Here is an 18769-nt window from a genome sequence, read left to right as displayed (position 1 = left end):
ACAAGTGGAGAGAGGAGAGAGAGAGGAGAGAGGAGAGAGGGAGAGAGAGAGAAAAAAAAGAGAGAAAAAGAGAGCAGAGAGAGAAAATGCAAATGAGAATAATAACTGTTGGTGAATTGTCTTTGCCAAGGGTGTGTCCGAGGGATGCTGTTTATGTTGGAACAGTAGATGAATGATATCTGCTACACAGTGCCTTACATTTGCCTTTACAAAAGTATAAAGGTTAGGGTATAAGGCTATCTCCATTATATACTTTCTTTTTTGGGGGGGTGAGAGGTTTCTGGTCCATAACACCCTCTATCCAAGGAATTCATTTCATACACATTTATGGCATTCTCTTTAAGGCCTGTATTACTTTTGCTTTAAAGTACGGAGCCAAAACTAAGCATTACTGAACAATACACCACATGTGGTCTCATCAATGTTTGAGTTAACTGTATTAAGACTTAGCTACTCCTTTGCTCAAATCCCCTTGCAATAGAAGCTAACATATCATTCACTTTCTTATTGCTTACCGTACCCGTTGCTAACTTTTAATGGACAATGGCTTATAAACAAGGTCACCCATTTTGCTCTGAAGTTCAACTCTTCTCAAACTTTTGCCTTTTAAGAAATAGTTTGCATTTCTGTTTTTCTTACCAAAGTGGATAATCGCTCATTACCCCACATGGCATTCCATTTGACATTTTTTGCCCGCACTCATTTAGCCTCTTCATATACTTTTAAAGTATACCTGCACTTTTCTCTAATCACATTTTACCTTCTGTAACAATTGCAAACTTGAAAATGTCTATTATTCACTTTAAGCAAATCATTGCCACAGACTGTTAATAATTGAATCCAACCATTAATTCTGAGGTATCCTACTCATCACTGCGTGCTAACCTGAAAATGACACATTTATTACCCTAGAGAAAGGCAATAAAGCTGTGCAAGTGTTATTACGGTGGCTTTAAAATGGTGCCAAAAAATGTGTCCCACATGGTTCACTTCTCAGATCTGAGTTTTACTGGCTGAAATAAACCATTATTTCCCAAGGATTTTCCCCACTGTGGAAGCGTTCCAAGGCTTGAAAATTGTCATAATTCCTTGGTGAATGTTTGAGGGACAGGACGAGTCATTGAGTGTGGTGGGGAGGTGAGTCAGCCATTCTTGCCTTGGAGCTCGCAAAGCCAAAATTTCAAGTTTTGATCCCACTTGGGGCTCCATCTCCAATTTGGGATGCCCTGTAATAAATGGGGTTGGAATTTTAAAAAAAAATTGTGGTTGTAAAATTGTAGTTTTAGATCACATGACCAAGAAACAGTTGTTTCCATCTCCAACAGTTTCCCACATGACTCTGAAGTAACGTGCAGTTTTTACAGCCAGCTGTCAGTGTCTTCCTTACAAGATATTTAGCTACATGAGAGCATACACTAAGAAAAGGCTATTAATCCCCTGCAGCTTGCATTGTTGCTAACACCATTAAGAGGCTGAATAGATTTACATTTATTCAGCACTCCCTTGTGGCTTCCAAATATCCTAAAGCACCTCACATACAATTAATCTAATGCATTTCTGAGAGATTAAGTGGAAACGGTTTTAAGCACAGCAAGGTTCCATTAACAACAGTGAAAAGTTTTAAAAATTGCAGTTAGCAACCACTTCCCTGAAAGAACATTCCAAAATAAAGTTGGATTTCATTTTCATTATGCATCTCCACACTAGTTGAAAATGGCACTCAAAAAGAGATGTACAACAAGTGTATCAAGCACTGCCAATGGGCTGAAGAGTGGCTGATTGAGATTAATTTGGATAAATGCGAGGTATTGTATTTTAGTAAAACAATCAAGGGCAGGCCTTCTACAATTAAAAGCAGGGCCCTGGGTAGTGTTGAAGAACAGAGAGACTTACTCAAGTACGTAATTCTTAAATTTTGCGTCACCTCCTGATAGGGGGATTAAGACGACATTTAGCATGCTTGCCTTCATTGCTCAAACCTTTAAATGTAGGAGTTGAGACGTTTTGTTGAAGTTGTACAGGATGTTGGTGAGGCCCCTTCTGGAGTACCATGTCCAGTTATAATTATCCTGTTATTGGGAGGATATTATTAAGTTGGAGAGGGTTCAGAAGACATTTACCAAGATGTTGCCAGGAATGTAGGGTTTCAGTTATAAGGAGAGAGTAGATTGGCTGGGACTTTTTTTCATTGGAGTGCAAGAGGCTGAGGGGTAACCTTTTAGAGGTATATAAAATCATGAGGGGTTTAGATAAGGTGTCTTTTCCCTGGGTGGAGGAATTCAAGAGCAGGGAGCATATTTTTAAGGTGAGAGGAGAAAGATTTAATAAAGACATGAGGGGTAGTTTTTTTTGTTGTTTTAAACAGAAAGTGGTTCCTGTGTAGAATGAAAGTCCAGAGAAAGTGGTGGATATGGGCACAGTTACAACATTTAAAAGTCATTAGCTAAGTACAAGGATAAGAAATGTTTGGAGGAATATGGGCCAAATGCAGGCACGTGGGACTAGTTTAGTTTGGGATTATGATCGGCATGGACTGGTTGGACCGAAGGGTCTGTTTCCCTGCTGTATGACTCTATGTTTAAGCTAGAAAGTTTCCAAATCAGTTTTTTTAGATTAATTTTTTAGCTTAATTTTTTAGATTAATTAAGGGCAGCATGGTGGCTCAGTTGTTAGCACTACTGCCTCACAACGCCAGGGACCCGGGTTCGATTCCAACCTCGGGCGACTGTCTGCGTGAAATTTGCACATTCTCCCCGTGTCAGCGTGGGTTTCCTCTGGGTATTCCAGTTTCCTCCCACAGTTGAAAAATGTGTTGCTGGAAAAGCGCAGCAGGTCAGGCAGCATCAAAGGAGCAGGAGAATCGACGTTTCGGGCATAAGCCCTTCTTTCTGATGCTTCTTTGATGCTGCCCGACCTGCTGCACTTTTCCAGCAACACATTTTTCTGCTCTGATCTCCAGCATCTGCAGTCCTCACTTTTTCCTCCCACAGTCCAAAAATGTGCAGGTCAGGTGAATTGGCCATGCTAAATTGCCCATAGTGTTAGGTACGTTAGTCAAAGGGAAATGGGTCTGGGTGGGTTACTCATCGGAGGGTCGGTGTGGACTTGTTGGACCGAAGGGCCTGTTTACACACTGTAGGGAATGTCATCTAATGTAATATAATTTGAATAAATCATCTGAACACAATTCATCATGATATCATCCTAAAAGCACAATACATTCTAGGGCAAGTCAAGAAAGAGTAGGTAAGAACAGTAAAGAACAGTGGGCAGCACGGTGGCACAGTGGTTAGCACTGCTGCCTCGCAGCGCCTGAGACCCGGGTTCAATTCCCGCCTCAGGCGACTGACTGTGTGGAGTTTGCACGTTCTCCCCGTGTCTGCGTGGGTTTCCTCCGGGTGCTCCGGTTTCCTCCCACAGTCCAAAGATGTGCAGGTCAGGTGAATTGGCTGTGCTAAATTGCCTGTAGTGTTAGGTAAGGGGTAAATGTAGGGGTATGGGTGGGTTGCGCTTCGGCGGGGTGGTGTGGACTTGTTGGGCCGAAGGGCCTGTTTCCACACTGTAAAGTAATCTAATCTAATCTAAACTGATAGCTTGCTCCTGGAGATGTTAGTGATATTTTAATCCATACTCACTAATGACATATTTGATAGTCTGACCAGTATAATACAAGGCAAGTTTATGATCTCTGAAAGAAAATTGACTCGAAAGCCTAATAATGGTTCGTGTCAGATATTTCTTCATATTGGTACACTGATTCTTGTGCTCAAAATAGGAAGCAACTTGAATGTGAAAGGTACGGTGAAGATTCATTGAAAAATGTCTCATATATGTTCAATTACAACATGATATCAAATAGTTAACGTGGCTCGGTACAGTAAGACAACTTGTAAAATTATTAGGGCACTATGCTCCAGAGAGAAATGATTTTTTTCTAAAAGTGAAACAATCAGAATAATTGAACTTATTGCTCCCTGTTAGAGGGAATGAAATTAAAAAGGTTGGGAATAGATATCAAAAATTCAAGATGGAGCTCCTTTGAGTTAACATTTAAATTGGAAACCTTGGAGGGCTAATAATAAATATTACCTAGCAAGCATTAGCTATCAGATGGATAAAGTTAAAGAGAGCTGTAAACTCCCCCAAGGTTTTATTATGCTACATTGCATTTCTCTCTATAATGTATACATTGCATACATCAGGACTTCATGGTAAAATACATACAAATGTGCTCTTATGCTGAGGTGTCCTTGCAATTTCACTTCAAAAGGTATATGTAGAAGCTTTAAATTTGTAAGTAGCTGGTCAAAACATAAAATTTGCATTTAGTGATACTCGTATAGGATACATATCAGCAGAACAGCAGAGTTTAAGATCAGGATTAGTACAATTGGCATTTCCAGCACTAAATGAACTCTTGTTTATCTCAGTGAAAAACAATAACCATTGTCTATCTGCATTAACTCTAATTTCAAAATTGCTGATTATAGCACCTTAAATGTCTTCCTCATTACCGGCAAACACAGCTGTTGTTACGTAATAGTTTTCACCTCATTAAATGTAATGAATGCAAAAGTGAACACTTTGTTGAGGTGTGCTAAATAGAATAAAATACCCTTGAGGCTGACCTCATTTTAATATTCCCAGATTGGAATATTTTTTCCAACACTGTATATGATTGGTCTTTAATGGAGAAATCTGCACCAAGAAAGTAGAGAACTACTCTACCCTTCAAGTAAGCCTGTGTTTAAGTTCCAGCAGCTTGAATGTTTGGTTCTGACCTTCAAGCTATCACTTGTTCAGTTACTTGTTATTTTAAGCTTGTTATTTTAAGGAGTTAGAACATTAGAACATAAGAAATAGGAGCAGAAATAGGCCATCTGGGCCTTTGAGCCATTCACTAACATCATGGCTGATTTTTTCGTGGCCTCAGCTCCACTTACCCAGTCTTTCACCATAACCTCTAATTCCCTTACTGTTCAAAAAGTTATCTTAGCTTTAAAAACAATGAGGAAGCCTCAATGACTTCAGTCCGAAAAGAGCAACAGTCTGCAATTTCAGACGTTTAAAGGCCTGAATTCTACATAAAACCTGTTGGAACTAAACACTCCATCAAAGCAAACACTTTAGAATGCAATTAATTTTAAAAAATCTTAAACAGCAACAACCACAATCAAATCATTCCTTTCTCCGGCATCTTTAAACACCAAAAAGGACTAATTCTGCTTAGGAGTCACTCAAATCATTGATGCTGGCATTCTTATCCATTCTTAGGAACAAGCACACTAAATACTTTAATTTTTTTTCAACAATTTCATAGCACTCTTCACCATTCACCCCATCTTCATTTCTCATTAGAAGTCTAACCTGTCAGGGTCCTCTGTTGTTTGCATATTGAAGAGAAGTGAAGGAACAATCTTATCCATATGCTGAGGTTCCCATATTATAGTCTGCAGCTCATCATTGACGGTTTTCCGCACAACCCCTTGAATACCCTTGATACCAGCAATCCTGATCCTGCCAAGAACAAACAAAAGTTTCTCCTTTTAGCACATGTATACAGTCTATTAAAGCATTTGTAAATCATATATTTAGAACGCTAATTGAAAGTAAAAATCAACAAACTACTGCACTTACAAATTAGGTTCTTGAACATTTTGTTGATGTTTTTCTCCAATAGTTTGAAGACCACCACCAGATTGCCAGCATCATTTATTACATGAAATTTACCACAAGGTTGCTCAATGATAAACTAAAATCAAATTACACTTTATTACCTTTTGACTGCTACAGGAACAAATCACATGAATTATAGAATGTCACGAAACAGAAATGTTTTTATGCAAAGCTGGAAAAAGAAATGACCACTAGTTTGGGAATAGTCAGGACAGCATCCTGAGTCTAACCACTTCTAAGCCCCTGAACTGGTATCAGAGGCCACCCTTAACTACTCGGGCAGGATTCCTCGACAGAAGGCTTGACTGAGGACTACTGATCACCATAATCAGTTGGCTTTGTCTCTGTGCTAAACCTCATGGCAATATAGCAGTTCTATGAGCCTGGTATCTCTAGCTGAGGAACAAGATGCAAAAAGGCAATGGAGTGCAAGGTAGGAATGCTACACAGATCTGGGTATGCTCAATGTGAGTGAGTACTAAGGGAACAAAGAACAGGCCAGAAATGCAGCTTGATCCATTGCATTAGTTGGACTCATGTCCCTGAGTGCCAAGTGTCCTTCTGACAGTATTACATTGATGGTAACTGTTGCACTTCAAGGTGCAGCAGTGAAGTGCAGAAAGGATATTACTACAGGGACAATAAACAGGAGAAAGGTGTACTTACAATTGTGAACAACATAGGGAATGAAACAAAGATACCAAAACAATTGAGGATTGAATCAGAAATTGAAAATTCAAAAGGTGATCCTCCAGTAATCAAATTGGATACTAAAGAGATGCTTAAAAGGTGACACAGCGTAATACTTTACCTTCCAGAAAACAAGGTGATCCACTGAGACTATTACAGAATCATAAATTGACTGTGTACACCAAGAACAATATCCTCCGCTCTTTTTGACGTTAAAGTAGGAGAAGTGGGCGGCACGGTGGCACAGTGGTTAGCACTGCTGCCTCGCAGCGCCTGAGACCCGGGTTCAATTCCCGCCTCAGGCGACTGACTGTGTGGAGTTTGCACGTTCTCCCCGTGTCTGCGTGGGTTTCCTCTGGGTGATCCGGTTTCCTCCCACAGTCCAAAGATGTGCAGGTCAGGTGAATTGGCTGTGCTAAATTGCCTGTAGTGTTAGGTAAGGGGTAAATGTAGGGGTATGGGTGGGTTGCGCTTCGGCGGGGTGGTGTGGACTTGTTGGGCCGAAGGGCCTGTTTCCACACTGTAATGTAATCTAATCTAATCTAAAAAAAAAAGTGTTACCTCTAAAACAACATTCGGTCAGGCTCAATTCAGAAAAATTAGCTCAGATTGGGAAAGAGAATAAGTTTATAATTGACAACAAGCAGTCGTGAACTGAATCATAGTACCTGGAGCTCACTTAACATGTCTGTATTGTAATCAGGTGGGTTGCGAATTATTTGTATTAATTATCACGAAATCAACTCAGTACACAAATACAGCCTCATATATGATTCCAAGGTTGGAGGACTGCATTGCAGGAATTGGATACTCCCAATTATTGCTAAAGGGATATTGTCAAGTTCCAGTGACTGATATTACCTTGCATCTATCAAATATTTATAACACTAGATTGACTTTATCACCACAAAGTCATGCCATTTAGAAATGAAAAAATGCGAAAGATGTTCTAAAATGCTATGCAACTGTAAGGTTTACATCAACAATTTGGCTGTTTTCAGTCAAGAACATGTAGACCACCTGACTGAACTGAGGGATCAGCTACAAAATGCCGATTTGGTTATATATCTCACTAAAGGTGAATCAGAAAAGGGAAAAAAGGTGACTTACTTGGGTCACACAGTGGGTGAAGGCCAAGTAGCACCTAGATAAGTGAAAGTGAGAACTATTTTGGGTTTTCCTATGCCTAAGGTAAAACAGGAAATTTTGCAATATGTTGGCAGGTGTGCATTTTATTGCAAGTTTGTTTGAACTTCAGCGCTATTGTGGCTCCTTGAACAAATTTGTCAAAGAAAGGCAGAAAACTTGAAGGGACTCAAAAATGCCTTTGACAATTTATAATCTGCACCAATGACTGACAGGTTTTAGCAGTGTTGAATTATGAGAAGCCACTCAAGTTGGTTGTTGGTACCATTTTACGACAAGATAACAAGATGAGAATCAAACAAGCAGTCAGTTTTCAAAGGAACTGACTACAAGTCAACATAAATACTCGATGGTGGAGAGGGAGACACTGAATCTTGTGTCGGCTCATCATTTTGAAATACAGATTACCAACAATGTGGGCAAAATGATTACTTATAACAAACCACAATTCTTTGATTATTTTATGGAGAAAGCTCAGGTCAAGATTGAAATAACACCTGAGGCTGGCATGTCCTCACCAAGTCATCTTTTATTTACACATGCATAATACTTGACACTGGTCTAGCTCTCTCAAAGCAGAACCTCTGACACTCCTATTTACTTTTGTCAGCTAGAGTTCCCTGACTGGCGAGATTAACAGCCCTAATCAGGGAACTCAGAGGTCCACCTGGCTGACCTCACTACAATCACAACATCGTTCTCCTCTAAGTCGTGGAACATAGGCCTGTTCTTTATCTTGTAGCCTCTCTTGGCCTTTTTTTTACACCGGGTCCAGTTTCTCTGACTCAGCTTCAGATATGGGCAGCGCACACTGGACCATAACCCATCTCTTGCACCTGAAGCATCTCGGAAGAAACTCATGCTCTGAATCAGGTGAAGGCGTTGAGGCTGTGACATCTGCCATGTCCATCTCAAACTCCAAGATTTCTTAGACGCTACACAGTGGGGAAGAACCCACAGAACCCAATAGCCTGTCCAGCTGTCCTGAGGGATAGGTATGTTTTGTTCCTGCTCTGTTTGAGAGTTTGCAACTTTCCTGTGGTCCACGCACTTTCCAGTTACCAACAGGAGGCAGGAAGACCAACATAGTACATAGTAGACCAACAGGAGGCAGGAAGAACACAGCAAGACAGGCAGCATCAGGATGTGGAGAAGTTGACGTTTCAGGTCAAGTTGCTTCATCAGGATTGGGGAGGAGTAAGGGAGCTCAGAAATAAATAGAAGGAAGGGGCTGAGGCTGGGTAAAATGTAGGTGGGACAGCGATAGGTGGATGCAGGTCGGGGGTTATTTTGCAAGGTCAGTGGGAAAGGTGGAACAGATAGGTGGGGAGGAAGATGGGCAGGTAAGGTCAGGTCAAGGAGGCAGAGAGGAGAGTAAGGGCTGGACATGGGATGAGGTTCAGAGTGAGGAGATAGTGAAGCTGGTCCTCCAATTTCAAGTAATTTTTCCACCCATCCCGTGTCTCCCTTTCCAGCCCAGCTTCCTCCATTTTACCTCCCGCCCCACTAGCTTTACTATCTCTCCACTCCCAATCTCTTTCCATGTCCAGGAGGACATGTCATGTGAGATTGTTAAGCCTCACTTGTTGGTGATGATAACTGCTCTGCACAAATACTGTCATCATCACTTATTAGCCCAAATGTGAATGCTGACCAGGTTTTCTGCATGTAGGTACAGATGGTTTTGGTGTTTGGATTGGCAAATTGTAGTAAACACGGTGCAATCAACGATTAAATCTACTTTTAATCATATGAAGCAACTGAGGATGGTTGGATCTAAAACACTACCTTTAAAAACTTCCAAAGAATTAACTACCTTAACCAGTGGAGATAGCCCTCTCCTACCCATTCTAGAATCCTACAGACTTACATTTTGCAGAGTTTCTTGATGTCACACTCAATTAAATATTGCTTTGATTCAACAGTAATCACTCTCACCTCATCTCTATAATTCAGCTCTTTCCCCACCCACCAGTGAGCAGATTTTGCTGTGTGTGTACCACTTGATTGCTGTGAAAGAAACATTCTATCACACTACTAATGATTGATAGTACGAGGGCAGCAATTGACAAAACTGAATTTGACATGCTATCTGTAAGAGAGGGCATACCTGGGCAAGTTATTACATCGTTGATACATGCCTCTATTGTAACGATACTGAAATAGCTTGGCTCAGGACATGGCTCATTCTGGACCAGGAGTTTTCAGTACCATCGCCAAGATACTGCCAAGACTCTTAATCTTTGCTGCATCCAGTGTCTTAAGATGCAGGAAGAGTCCTTCTACAGTTTATAAATTTACATACTCACTTTCGAACAATTATACAATATGAATGACTTTGATATTCATCAAATAGTTGACTTCAATACATTTCAGCTTTCAAAATTTAAAATAATCATGAACGCATTTTAGAACTGCAGAAGCTATAAAGCAGTATTTTATGCAATATAAAAGCAAAATGGCATGGACACTGGCAACGTAAAAAAGAAATGTCACAGATATTGTATGGAATACTGAATAGGCCTCGCAGTATCTGTGGGGTAACAAGGGGGAACCAGATATAACTTTTCAAGTTGATAACCTTTTCATCCAAACCCACAGAACATTTGCAAGTTATGATGGGATTGAGTTTACTTTTGCAAATGACTATCAACTTGCAAATTAAACACCTAAAGCTACAGAGCAGACTTTACAGATATCAAATGTACTGTGGGCTGTACGAAAATAGAAACACTGTCTCTGAAGCAGCCTGCGTCATCATAATACTTTGCTGCATTAATTAGCACATTTTCCAGGCATTAAATTAGCACCCATCCCTGGCACAGAAATTTCAAGTTTTGAGGGTTTTTATTTTTAAAAACTGAGAACTGTAGCTGGATGTCAAATGTGTGTAGGTGTTGTGAAAACCTGTCGCATCAATCTGATAGGGATTAATTTGCATCAGAAAGCCATCTGTACTGTCAAAGACTAGACAAAAATTCTATTTGGATATTTTACAACTCTGTGCAAATTAGCCATCAAAACAATTATATACATTATGCAACATGATATCTGAAAGTGATTTAAGAGGCCACATTTTAAATACTTTCCCATCACAACAAATGACATGCACAACAGAAGGACTAAGATTAAGACTAGCCTCAGGTACTCACTTTGTTCTGCTCTCCAGATCATCAATGTAAGAGTGGCACATTGCACTGAACTGAGACACAAAGAAGTCATAGCGTCTGTGGTATGAAGCAGTGTCTTCCTCAATGTTTGCAAACTTGACAAACTACGAAAAAAGACAATTTTTTTAAAAAGTAAGAGGAATTTGCACCAGTTTTGAAGGTTATAACTTGTCAGATGTTCCAGGGAGCTGTTGGTTAGACAGTCTGAATCAATGAAAGACCTGGAAGGTGAGACTGTCACTTGAAGTTGGGTTTCTTACAGTTTAAGATGCTCTTATATGGACAATCAATGGGAGGCATTATGCTCTGAGCTGGAAATGTAATTTTAACAGATTACATTTCTGCTGGCCTTCCCACAGTTGAGCACCCCAAATCATAGCTCTTTCCAACTTTTAAGTTTACTAGGCATTAGGAACACACCTACAGGTTAGAATGTAGACAAATATCTGGTGAATTTTAAAAGTACAGAACTTGAATTAAGAAATAAAAGATGCAACTTTGTAAAATATGAATACCTAAATCATTTTTTTCCACAAACACACTGGGACACATTAATCACCACCTATTCACGACTGTTTTTGCGTGTGAATCTATTTTGCTCCCAAAGAAAAACTTGACAAATTGAAAAAAAATCTCAAATTACACATTGAGGAAATTTCCATCGACAGTTGTGAAAGACAAAACAGAAGATATATCCATGTAATACAGAAACTCATATTTTCAATGGACATCAGTTGCAATTTTAATATACTGCAGAAATATCCATATTGGAATGTCTCATCTATATTCCTGGCATAAATTAGATCAGGGTTATTCCCACAATGTACTCCTCATACCAATTAAATTGTATCCATAGTTAGAATTTACATCATTAAATCATCATTTTTATTTGTTAAATATAAACCAAACAACAGATGCAAATAAAGCTGAAAACAAACACAGATAAAGCTGAAAATTTAAGTTGATTTATTTCAAATAGTATGTTCAACATTGGAATAAGGTCAAGGGTGGAGCATTTTCTGACCACTTAAAAGCGGTAATTCTGCAAAAATAGTGTTGCCTTACGATGGCACTAATTAACATTTTTATGGAAAGGCTGTAATTTTGCCTGCAATTTTCAACAGCTATTGCAATCAACTTCAAAATGATGTCTCTGTATGTACAGAAGTTGAGCCCAGCAGTCGAGAGGTAATAATCAACACTTTCTTCGAATCTCCAATTCCCCTTTTACACTGACAGCTGGCATTAAGTGTCTACTTATAAAATCTGTGATTGTACAAGTCTCATTAGTCATCCGTTACTTGAAATAATTAGGTTATGATCTTTCACTTTTACCAGCAGTCTTGAAGATGTTTTATGAGAAAAAGATAGCATCCCTTCCACCTACTGAGACAACAGTATTCAGTTACGAGTTTACCATCAGACAAGACTTTAAACTATTCTCAGTTTGCCTATAGTGTAGCTTCAGCTTTAACTGGGTAATTAAAAAGTGACAAATTGCAATTTTCAAAACAATATGTGCAAAATTGAACAGTAACCAGTGGTACAGTTATACAAATCAAGAGTTTCTCACCATTGCACAATTGGCTGTACTAAACAAGTTTTTTTAAACAAAATGTTCATGGTATATGAGCATTACAGGCAAGGCCTATACTGTATTTATTGATCATCCTTAATTACCTTTGAGAAAGAACCTTGAACCAAAGTAAGTCAGTATAATGTAAATATATACCCACAGTGCTGTCAAAGAATAATCTGAATGATTTTAATCTATGATAGCGAAGGAGTATAGTATGTAGTTGCAAGTCAGGGTACTGTCTACTCACATGATGTCTTCCCTTTAATAAAAACACAGCCTCAATTTCATATTTTCTTTGCATTACAGCAAATTACACTTTTTTTTTAATGCAGTAAAATATTTGTAATCAAAATTTTGAAAGTTTACTCTGCAAAATGTCTGGGCTTGTGTAATCAGTTAAAACTAAAACATTTCTATAATGCAAATTTGGATAGTTTTGAAAAGCATGATAGACCTCTCATAATCACGTGAAATTAGCATGCAATGGGATGGAGAGGTTGTCACCCAGAGCTGGTGATTATGGATTTATTTTAATAAATGTAATAGCTTGAAGCCAATATGGAGCTTTTTGGACTTGAGGGGTTACAAAGTAAACTGGAAATGTCCTGGAATATCAGGTTATTGTTCATCTAATGAGAATTTACTTTTTTTTCCTGTACTTGTTCACTAAACATAGCCAATCAAAAAAAAGTAATAACTTTTCTTTCAGTAGTTGAAAATCCTGACAATGCATTATTTTTTACCTTTCCATTGGAAACCCTATACAATAATAAGAAAATTACAATTTTAAAGCAATGGAGTGTTTGCAAGTTAGAGTTATACTGTCAAGTCAATATTGTTCTCCTGACAAGAGAAAAGAGAGCATTCTCTGCTAATTTGTATTCAAATGCTATTAGCATTTGTTGACGAGCCAAAGAAATCATGTGCTTTCTGCTAAAAATGCACTATGGTAATCACTATTTTCAAAAGTTCTCAGACCAACATAATGCAGTTCCATTACTATTAGCAGAAGCAAAGAAACTCATTGCAACATCATTGTAAACTCATTAGATGAAACATTCTGCAATCTTATTTCGTTACAAGTATGCTTACATAAGACTTGAAAAATACATATGTCACAATTACAAACTAAATCTAACAAAGGCTGCTGTAAAGCCATGCAACCTTAACATTTCCTATTTTGCTGCAAATATTTGGGTATAGATTAAATACAGTATTGTACAAGTTTTAAAAATTAGTATTTAGGATCTATCCCCGGTGATGTAACACCATTATCCACAAACAAAATATCTTCTTTGTATCTTAGATCTACTATTTTTTTCATAGAATTCCCAACAGTGAAGGAGGCGGCCATTTGGCCTATTTGGGTCTGCACTGACCCTCCAAACAGCATTCCACCACCCTTCACCCTAGACCCATAATCCTGGGGCTAATTAACCTAGCCTGCTCATCCCTGGATACTACAAGGCAATTTAGTTTGGCCAATCTATCTAACCTGTGGACTGTGGGAGGAAAGCGGAGTACCCGGAGGAAACCCATGCAGACACAGGGAAAATGTGCAAACTCCACACAGACAGTCGCCCAAGGCTGGAATCGAACTTGGGCCCCCGGTGCTATGAGGAAGCAGGGCTAATCATCAATCCACCCTGTGGGTGCAGTGTTCAGAGATGTGCAGGTTATGTGGGTTAACTACGGTAAAAACCCCGTATTTAAATGCGAGGTTAAAGTGATGGGGTGGGTGGGTCGAGGCGAGAAGCTCTTTGGAGGGTCGATGCAGACTTGATGGGCTGAATGGCCTCTTTCTGTACTCTAGGGATTCTATTATATCCACACCTTTCTAAAAGCCAATAATAATTTTCAAGAATGCACATTAGTTAACATTTAGTTAAAGGAGCTTAAGAAATAGGAATAGGCAAGAGTTTCTTGAGCTAGTTTTGTCACTTTTTAAAAATTATTTCACAGGATATGGCTATCAGTGTCTAGGCCAGCAATATTTGTCCATTCCTAACTTCCCTCAAGAAGGTCAGTGAGTCACTTCTTTGAATGTCAGCAGTCCATGTGATTCAGGTATATCCACAGTGCTGTTCGGGAGTCCCATATTCAACACTGAGCAACCGTGAAGGAACGACAATATCACTCCACAGTAGGATACTGTGTGTCTTGAAGGGGACTGTGTAGCTGGTGATGCTTCTTGTCTTTCTTGGTGGTACAAGTCACAGATTTGCAAGATGCATCAAGGAAGCCTTGGTCAGATCATGCCTGATCCCCAGCCAGAACTCTACCTTCCCGCCTCATCTCAAAATTCCTCACTGTCCTTTTGTGCAATCCAAATCTACTGTTCTTAAGGAGAAGCTTCATGTTTTTGAAGTGATGAAGCTACCTTTCCTTTTGTGTTGGGAAAAGATCAAGTAAAAAGCTATTCCACACACAAATATAGATCTTAAAAATTTACTTTAAACAAAATGTCAGCACACCCACTTCACTGCTTCTACAAGGTTGCTAAGCAAACTGTATACTACATACTCACTCCCCCTTTTTTTAATCTGAAAAGGTGGTAAGGAGTCATTTAAAAGCCAGACTGCATTAGTTGAAGGCACCAAATATTATTTTTCTGTCAGCCCAGAGTATGTTTTATGAAAATAAATTTCAAAAACAACTGATAATTGAAAATTTCAAAACCAACATTGAGGCATATGAGGAATACAGATAAATGAGCTTAAGAAATATAGCAATTCGGGGACTAAAAGGAACAATACAAGAATTTGCCTACAGGCCGAGAGAATAAGGTTAAATGGATAACTTTCAAAGAGTTTGTACGAACATTGGTAAACAATAAGGCTACTTTCTGTGCTGTATGATTCTATTTTATGATTTTATGAAATAGCAGGAAAGAAAAAACACCATCTGTGAACGATGGCATCACTTGAGGAAGTAGTTAAAGTAAGTGCCATCTCTGAGTGAAGTTGCAAGAAACAGAAGGATGAAGAAACTAAGCAGTCGAAGGAAGCAGATGCACGTGTATAGAGCTATGAAATGTGTCAGTAATTTGATAGATATCTACTGCACAAGGTAAGGAATAAAAAGATGGTTTGGCACAATCAGTTTTACGAAAGCTTATAAAAAACTTGAAAATCATGTTATATGCTGCTTTCAGCATCACCTTCAACAGAATCTGAAACAGATTTGTTTTCAGCTGCCAGTGGAAAATGTGTAATCTCTATGGATAGCCTGTTATCCAAATGTGATTTAAATAAACACACCTTCTCACAACACTTACCGAATTGGAGCCAAGAATTTGAAGCTCAGGTTCTCCAGACTCCAGTAGTTTGGCCACCATTTGAAGGAAGCTTTCAACAAAGAGGTTAATGCTTTGGGAATGACAAGCCATCAAAAGCTGGTCCAATGCCTCCATTGCAATGAAAACATACCTGCAGACAACAAATTTATCAACTCTATCATATATATAAAAAACATACTGTTATTCCTCCCCCTTGCCTAAATGCAGCATTTTGTCCTTTTAGGGAGGATGCTTAGCCATGGAAAGGATGGAGAAGGGGTTCTTCAATGTCAGAGATAGGGAATTTAGTTATGAAGTGATGCTGTAGAGAAAGGAAAATAAGAACAACTTTTATGAACAATTATTCATTATTTAGATAGAGTCGCGAAGAACCATGTTTTGATCAAAAGCTGGAGGGCTTAACAGCATATCATCATGAAAACATACAGGTCAGCCAGCATCTGTGCAGCAAGATACAATATTTCAGGTTGGTTGATTTAGTTAATTATGTGGATACAATGAACAATCAAATATACAACATCTAAATAACAAAGACAGCATGTCACCAGAACGTTTTCTCTTGCATAGGAACACAGGGATTTGGAAAGTGAAATGGAAATTTGACTCAAAGCAGATCAAGCAGGTAAAACTTTTTTGGCCAATCCATTTCTGGTGATCATTAGAACATACATATATTTTGCAAGAATTTAAATCTTTGTTACAGATTTTTTTCCCACATGGATTGCTGGTGGGGGTGGGCCTGCAATTTTTCACCTATCCATGCCCTTCAGTATCTTGCAACGAGTACAGGCTCAACTTGTTCAACTTGCCTTCATAGGATAAGCACTTCATCCCAGGAACGAATGAGTCAAGTGAACCTTCTCTGAACTGCTTATATGTTTTTTTTCAATAATGGACACTAAAACTATGCACACTACTCAAAACAAGTCTCACTGATGCCATGTGGAGTTGTAGTAAAACTTCCTTCGTTTTATATTGCAGTCTTTGCCTTTCTAAATATTAAATTTTTTTGTGATTCGTATATCAGGATATCCAGATGCTGCATAGTTCTGCAATATCTCTTTATAGTTTTGTTAATATTTGTTCATCGTACTGACATCAGAGATTTCACAGCCTAAATAATAATATCTTTTGCAGAGACCACACCAATGTATTTTGCTCATGGAGACATCTTTAAAAAAGTAAAAACATTAACAGTCAATGGTGTTTAAAACAGGATCATGTTTAAACAATAAAATAACCTACCCATATCGGTGTCTGACAACATCCCGACTGAGCCGTTCCGCAAGATATTTCCCTATTCGATCTAGTTTATCTGGAGCCGAAACCGCATAGAAGGTCAGCTTCTCCATGTCAGCTTTGACAAGGCCATCCTAGCAATAAAAGACTGGATTGATTAATGAATGAGCTTTAAAAATGTTGTTACCTGCTCTTCCTACTAGGTACTGACTTGGTGCTGAAAATGTGTTGCTGGAACAACGCAGTAGGTCAGGCAGCATCCAGGGAACAGGAGAATCGACGTTTCGGGCATTCCTGAAGAAGGGCTTATGCCCGAAACGTCTATTCTCCTGTTCCCTGGATGCTGCCTGACCTGCTGCGCTGTTCCAGCAACACATTTTCAGCTCTGATCTCCAGCATCTGCAGACCTCACTTTCTCCTCACTGACTTGGTGCTATGCACTTTACCCATAACTAGATTTACTAAAAATCATTTGTAATGCTCAAAGTCAAGGACACCCCCATTAGGGAATGTAACACTCATTCATTGTACAATGTGATATCTCTACTATGCAATTTGAAATGCAGATTCAAATCCCTCTCTACTCTAGATAATAAATTTTAATCTAAATATGAATAAGATGAACCATGGAGATTAACTAATATTGGTTGAGAATTAGTAATCATCACTGTAAACAGTTATAAATTATAACAGAGATCCAAACTTTGCTGTTGCACAGATCTATTTTTTTTTAAAATCTCAACAGTTACTTGCATACTGATAAATTTCATCTCCAACTCTGCAGACTGTGGCCACACAGCTAATGAGGTTGTTTTACCAAAATCAAAGTGATTAACCCATTGAAGACAGCCACATCTTAAAACATTATGATTGCCCAAAATCTAGCATACTTAGGAGAAAAAAATTGAACAATAGACCTTGAATTTCACATATGCAATGTAGAAACTCCTTCCACTGTCAACAGCTTAGAAGCACTAGCCAGGATCAGCTTAGTCAATGCTTTGGTCACTAGGTGGCATTATATCTCAATCAGTACAGATAGACAATCCTTTACCCAAAATCTTTGGGGCCAGTTGTTTCTCGGAATGTTTCAGATTTCAGAATAAGTGACATTTTCACAGTGAAATTAAAAAAAAAATCAGCTAGCAGCAGACGCACATGTCAATAGTATGAGCGCTGAGACACAATTGATGCCTGCCAGTATTGGGCCACACCGCCACTTCACATCTGAGTGACGTGGTTCGAGTGGGTGTGGAGTTGGGTCACCTGTTCGCACACCAAAATGGTACTCCATACTCCACAAAAACAATTTCAGATTTCGGAACTTTTCAGATTTTGGAAAAAAGAATTGTTTATCTGTACCATGTTTGTAAATACTGTATATCAATCTGATTAGAAGCAAAGCTGTGCAAGCATATAGTTTTCTGTATCATTCTAAACTCGCATGATCCACATTCAGGAAGCATTCCTGGTGACATATATTCTACACTGCATAGCACATTCCTAATAGTGGCATGCCAATAACTTACTCCTAAAGCTGGTTTAAAATGTTTGGATTTAAAAATCAAACACATTACATCAAAGAAAACCAGAATTAAAGCAATCCTTGAAGCAGAGCATTGTGGGATGATCAAAGAAATAATACAGAGAAGGCATGGATAGACTAAACAGACCATAACAGTGAAAAGGTAAACAAATGATGTCAAAACTGAGGAGCAGCAGCCAACCCCAAGGGAACTAAGCTTGTGATCAAGCTATTGAGGCAAGGATCTAAAATAAGGAATTAGTATAAAATATATAATAAATAAATAATTAAACATTAAGGTTTTAAAGTCTCAATTATTATTTTTGATATGTTTAGTTAACCCAAGTGAGTGAAGCCTGGCAGGATACCTCAATGCCTCAAATCCACATCCTTTGCCATGTGGGAAATCCACTTCTCATCTCCTGAATAAGTACAGGAAGGTGAGG

General features: G+C 38.7%; 1 protein-coding gene across 3 annotated transcripts in view; it reads right to left on the bottom strand.

Annotated features, from left to right (window-relative positions):
• Window positions 1–18769, bottom strand: part of efr3a (EFR3 homolog A (S. cerevisiae)) — a 139235-nt gene that overhangs the window by 104038 nt on the left and 16428 nt on the right. For all 3 annotated transcript variants that reach the window (XM_043688260.1, XM_043688262.1, XM_043688261.1), the window contains 4 exons: window positions 16805–16932; window positions 15539–15689; window positions 10665–10786; window positions 5368–5517 (listed from right to left, as the gene is read on the bottom strand). In XM_043688260.1, coding sequence (XP_043544195.1) covers window positions 5368–5517; window positions 10665–10786; window positions 15539–15689; window positions 16805–16911 — 530 coding nt within the window. In that variant the 5' untranslated portion in view covers window positions 16912–16932. Of the gene's footprint in view, window positions 1–5367; window positions 5518–10664; window positions 10787–15538; window positions 15690–16804; window positions 16933–18769 lie in introns of those variants that run through there.

The sequence above is a fragment of the Chiloscyllium plagiosum genome, chromosome 4, assembly GCF_004010195.1.
Source record: "Chiloscyllium plagiosum isolate BGI_BamShark_2017 chromosome 4, ASM401019v2, whole genome shotgun sequence".
NCBI classification, from domain to species: domain Eukaryota; kingdom Metazoa; phylum Chordata; class Chondrichthyes; order Orectolobiformes; family Hemiscylliidae; genus Chiloscyllium; species Chiloscyllium plagiosum.
Note: the sequence above shows the minus strand (reverse complement) of the source record. Positions and strands in the feature narration are given on the sequence as shown.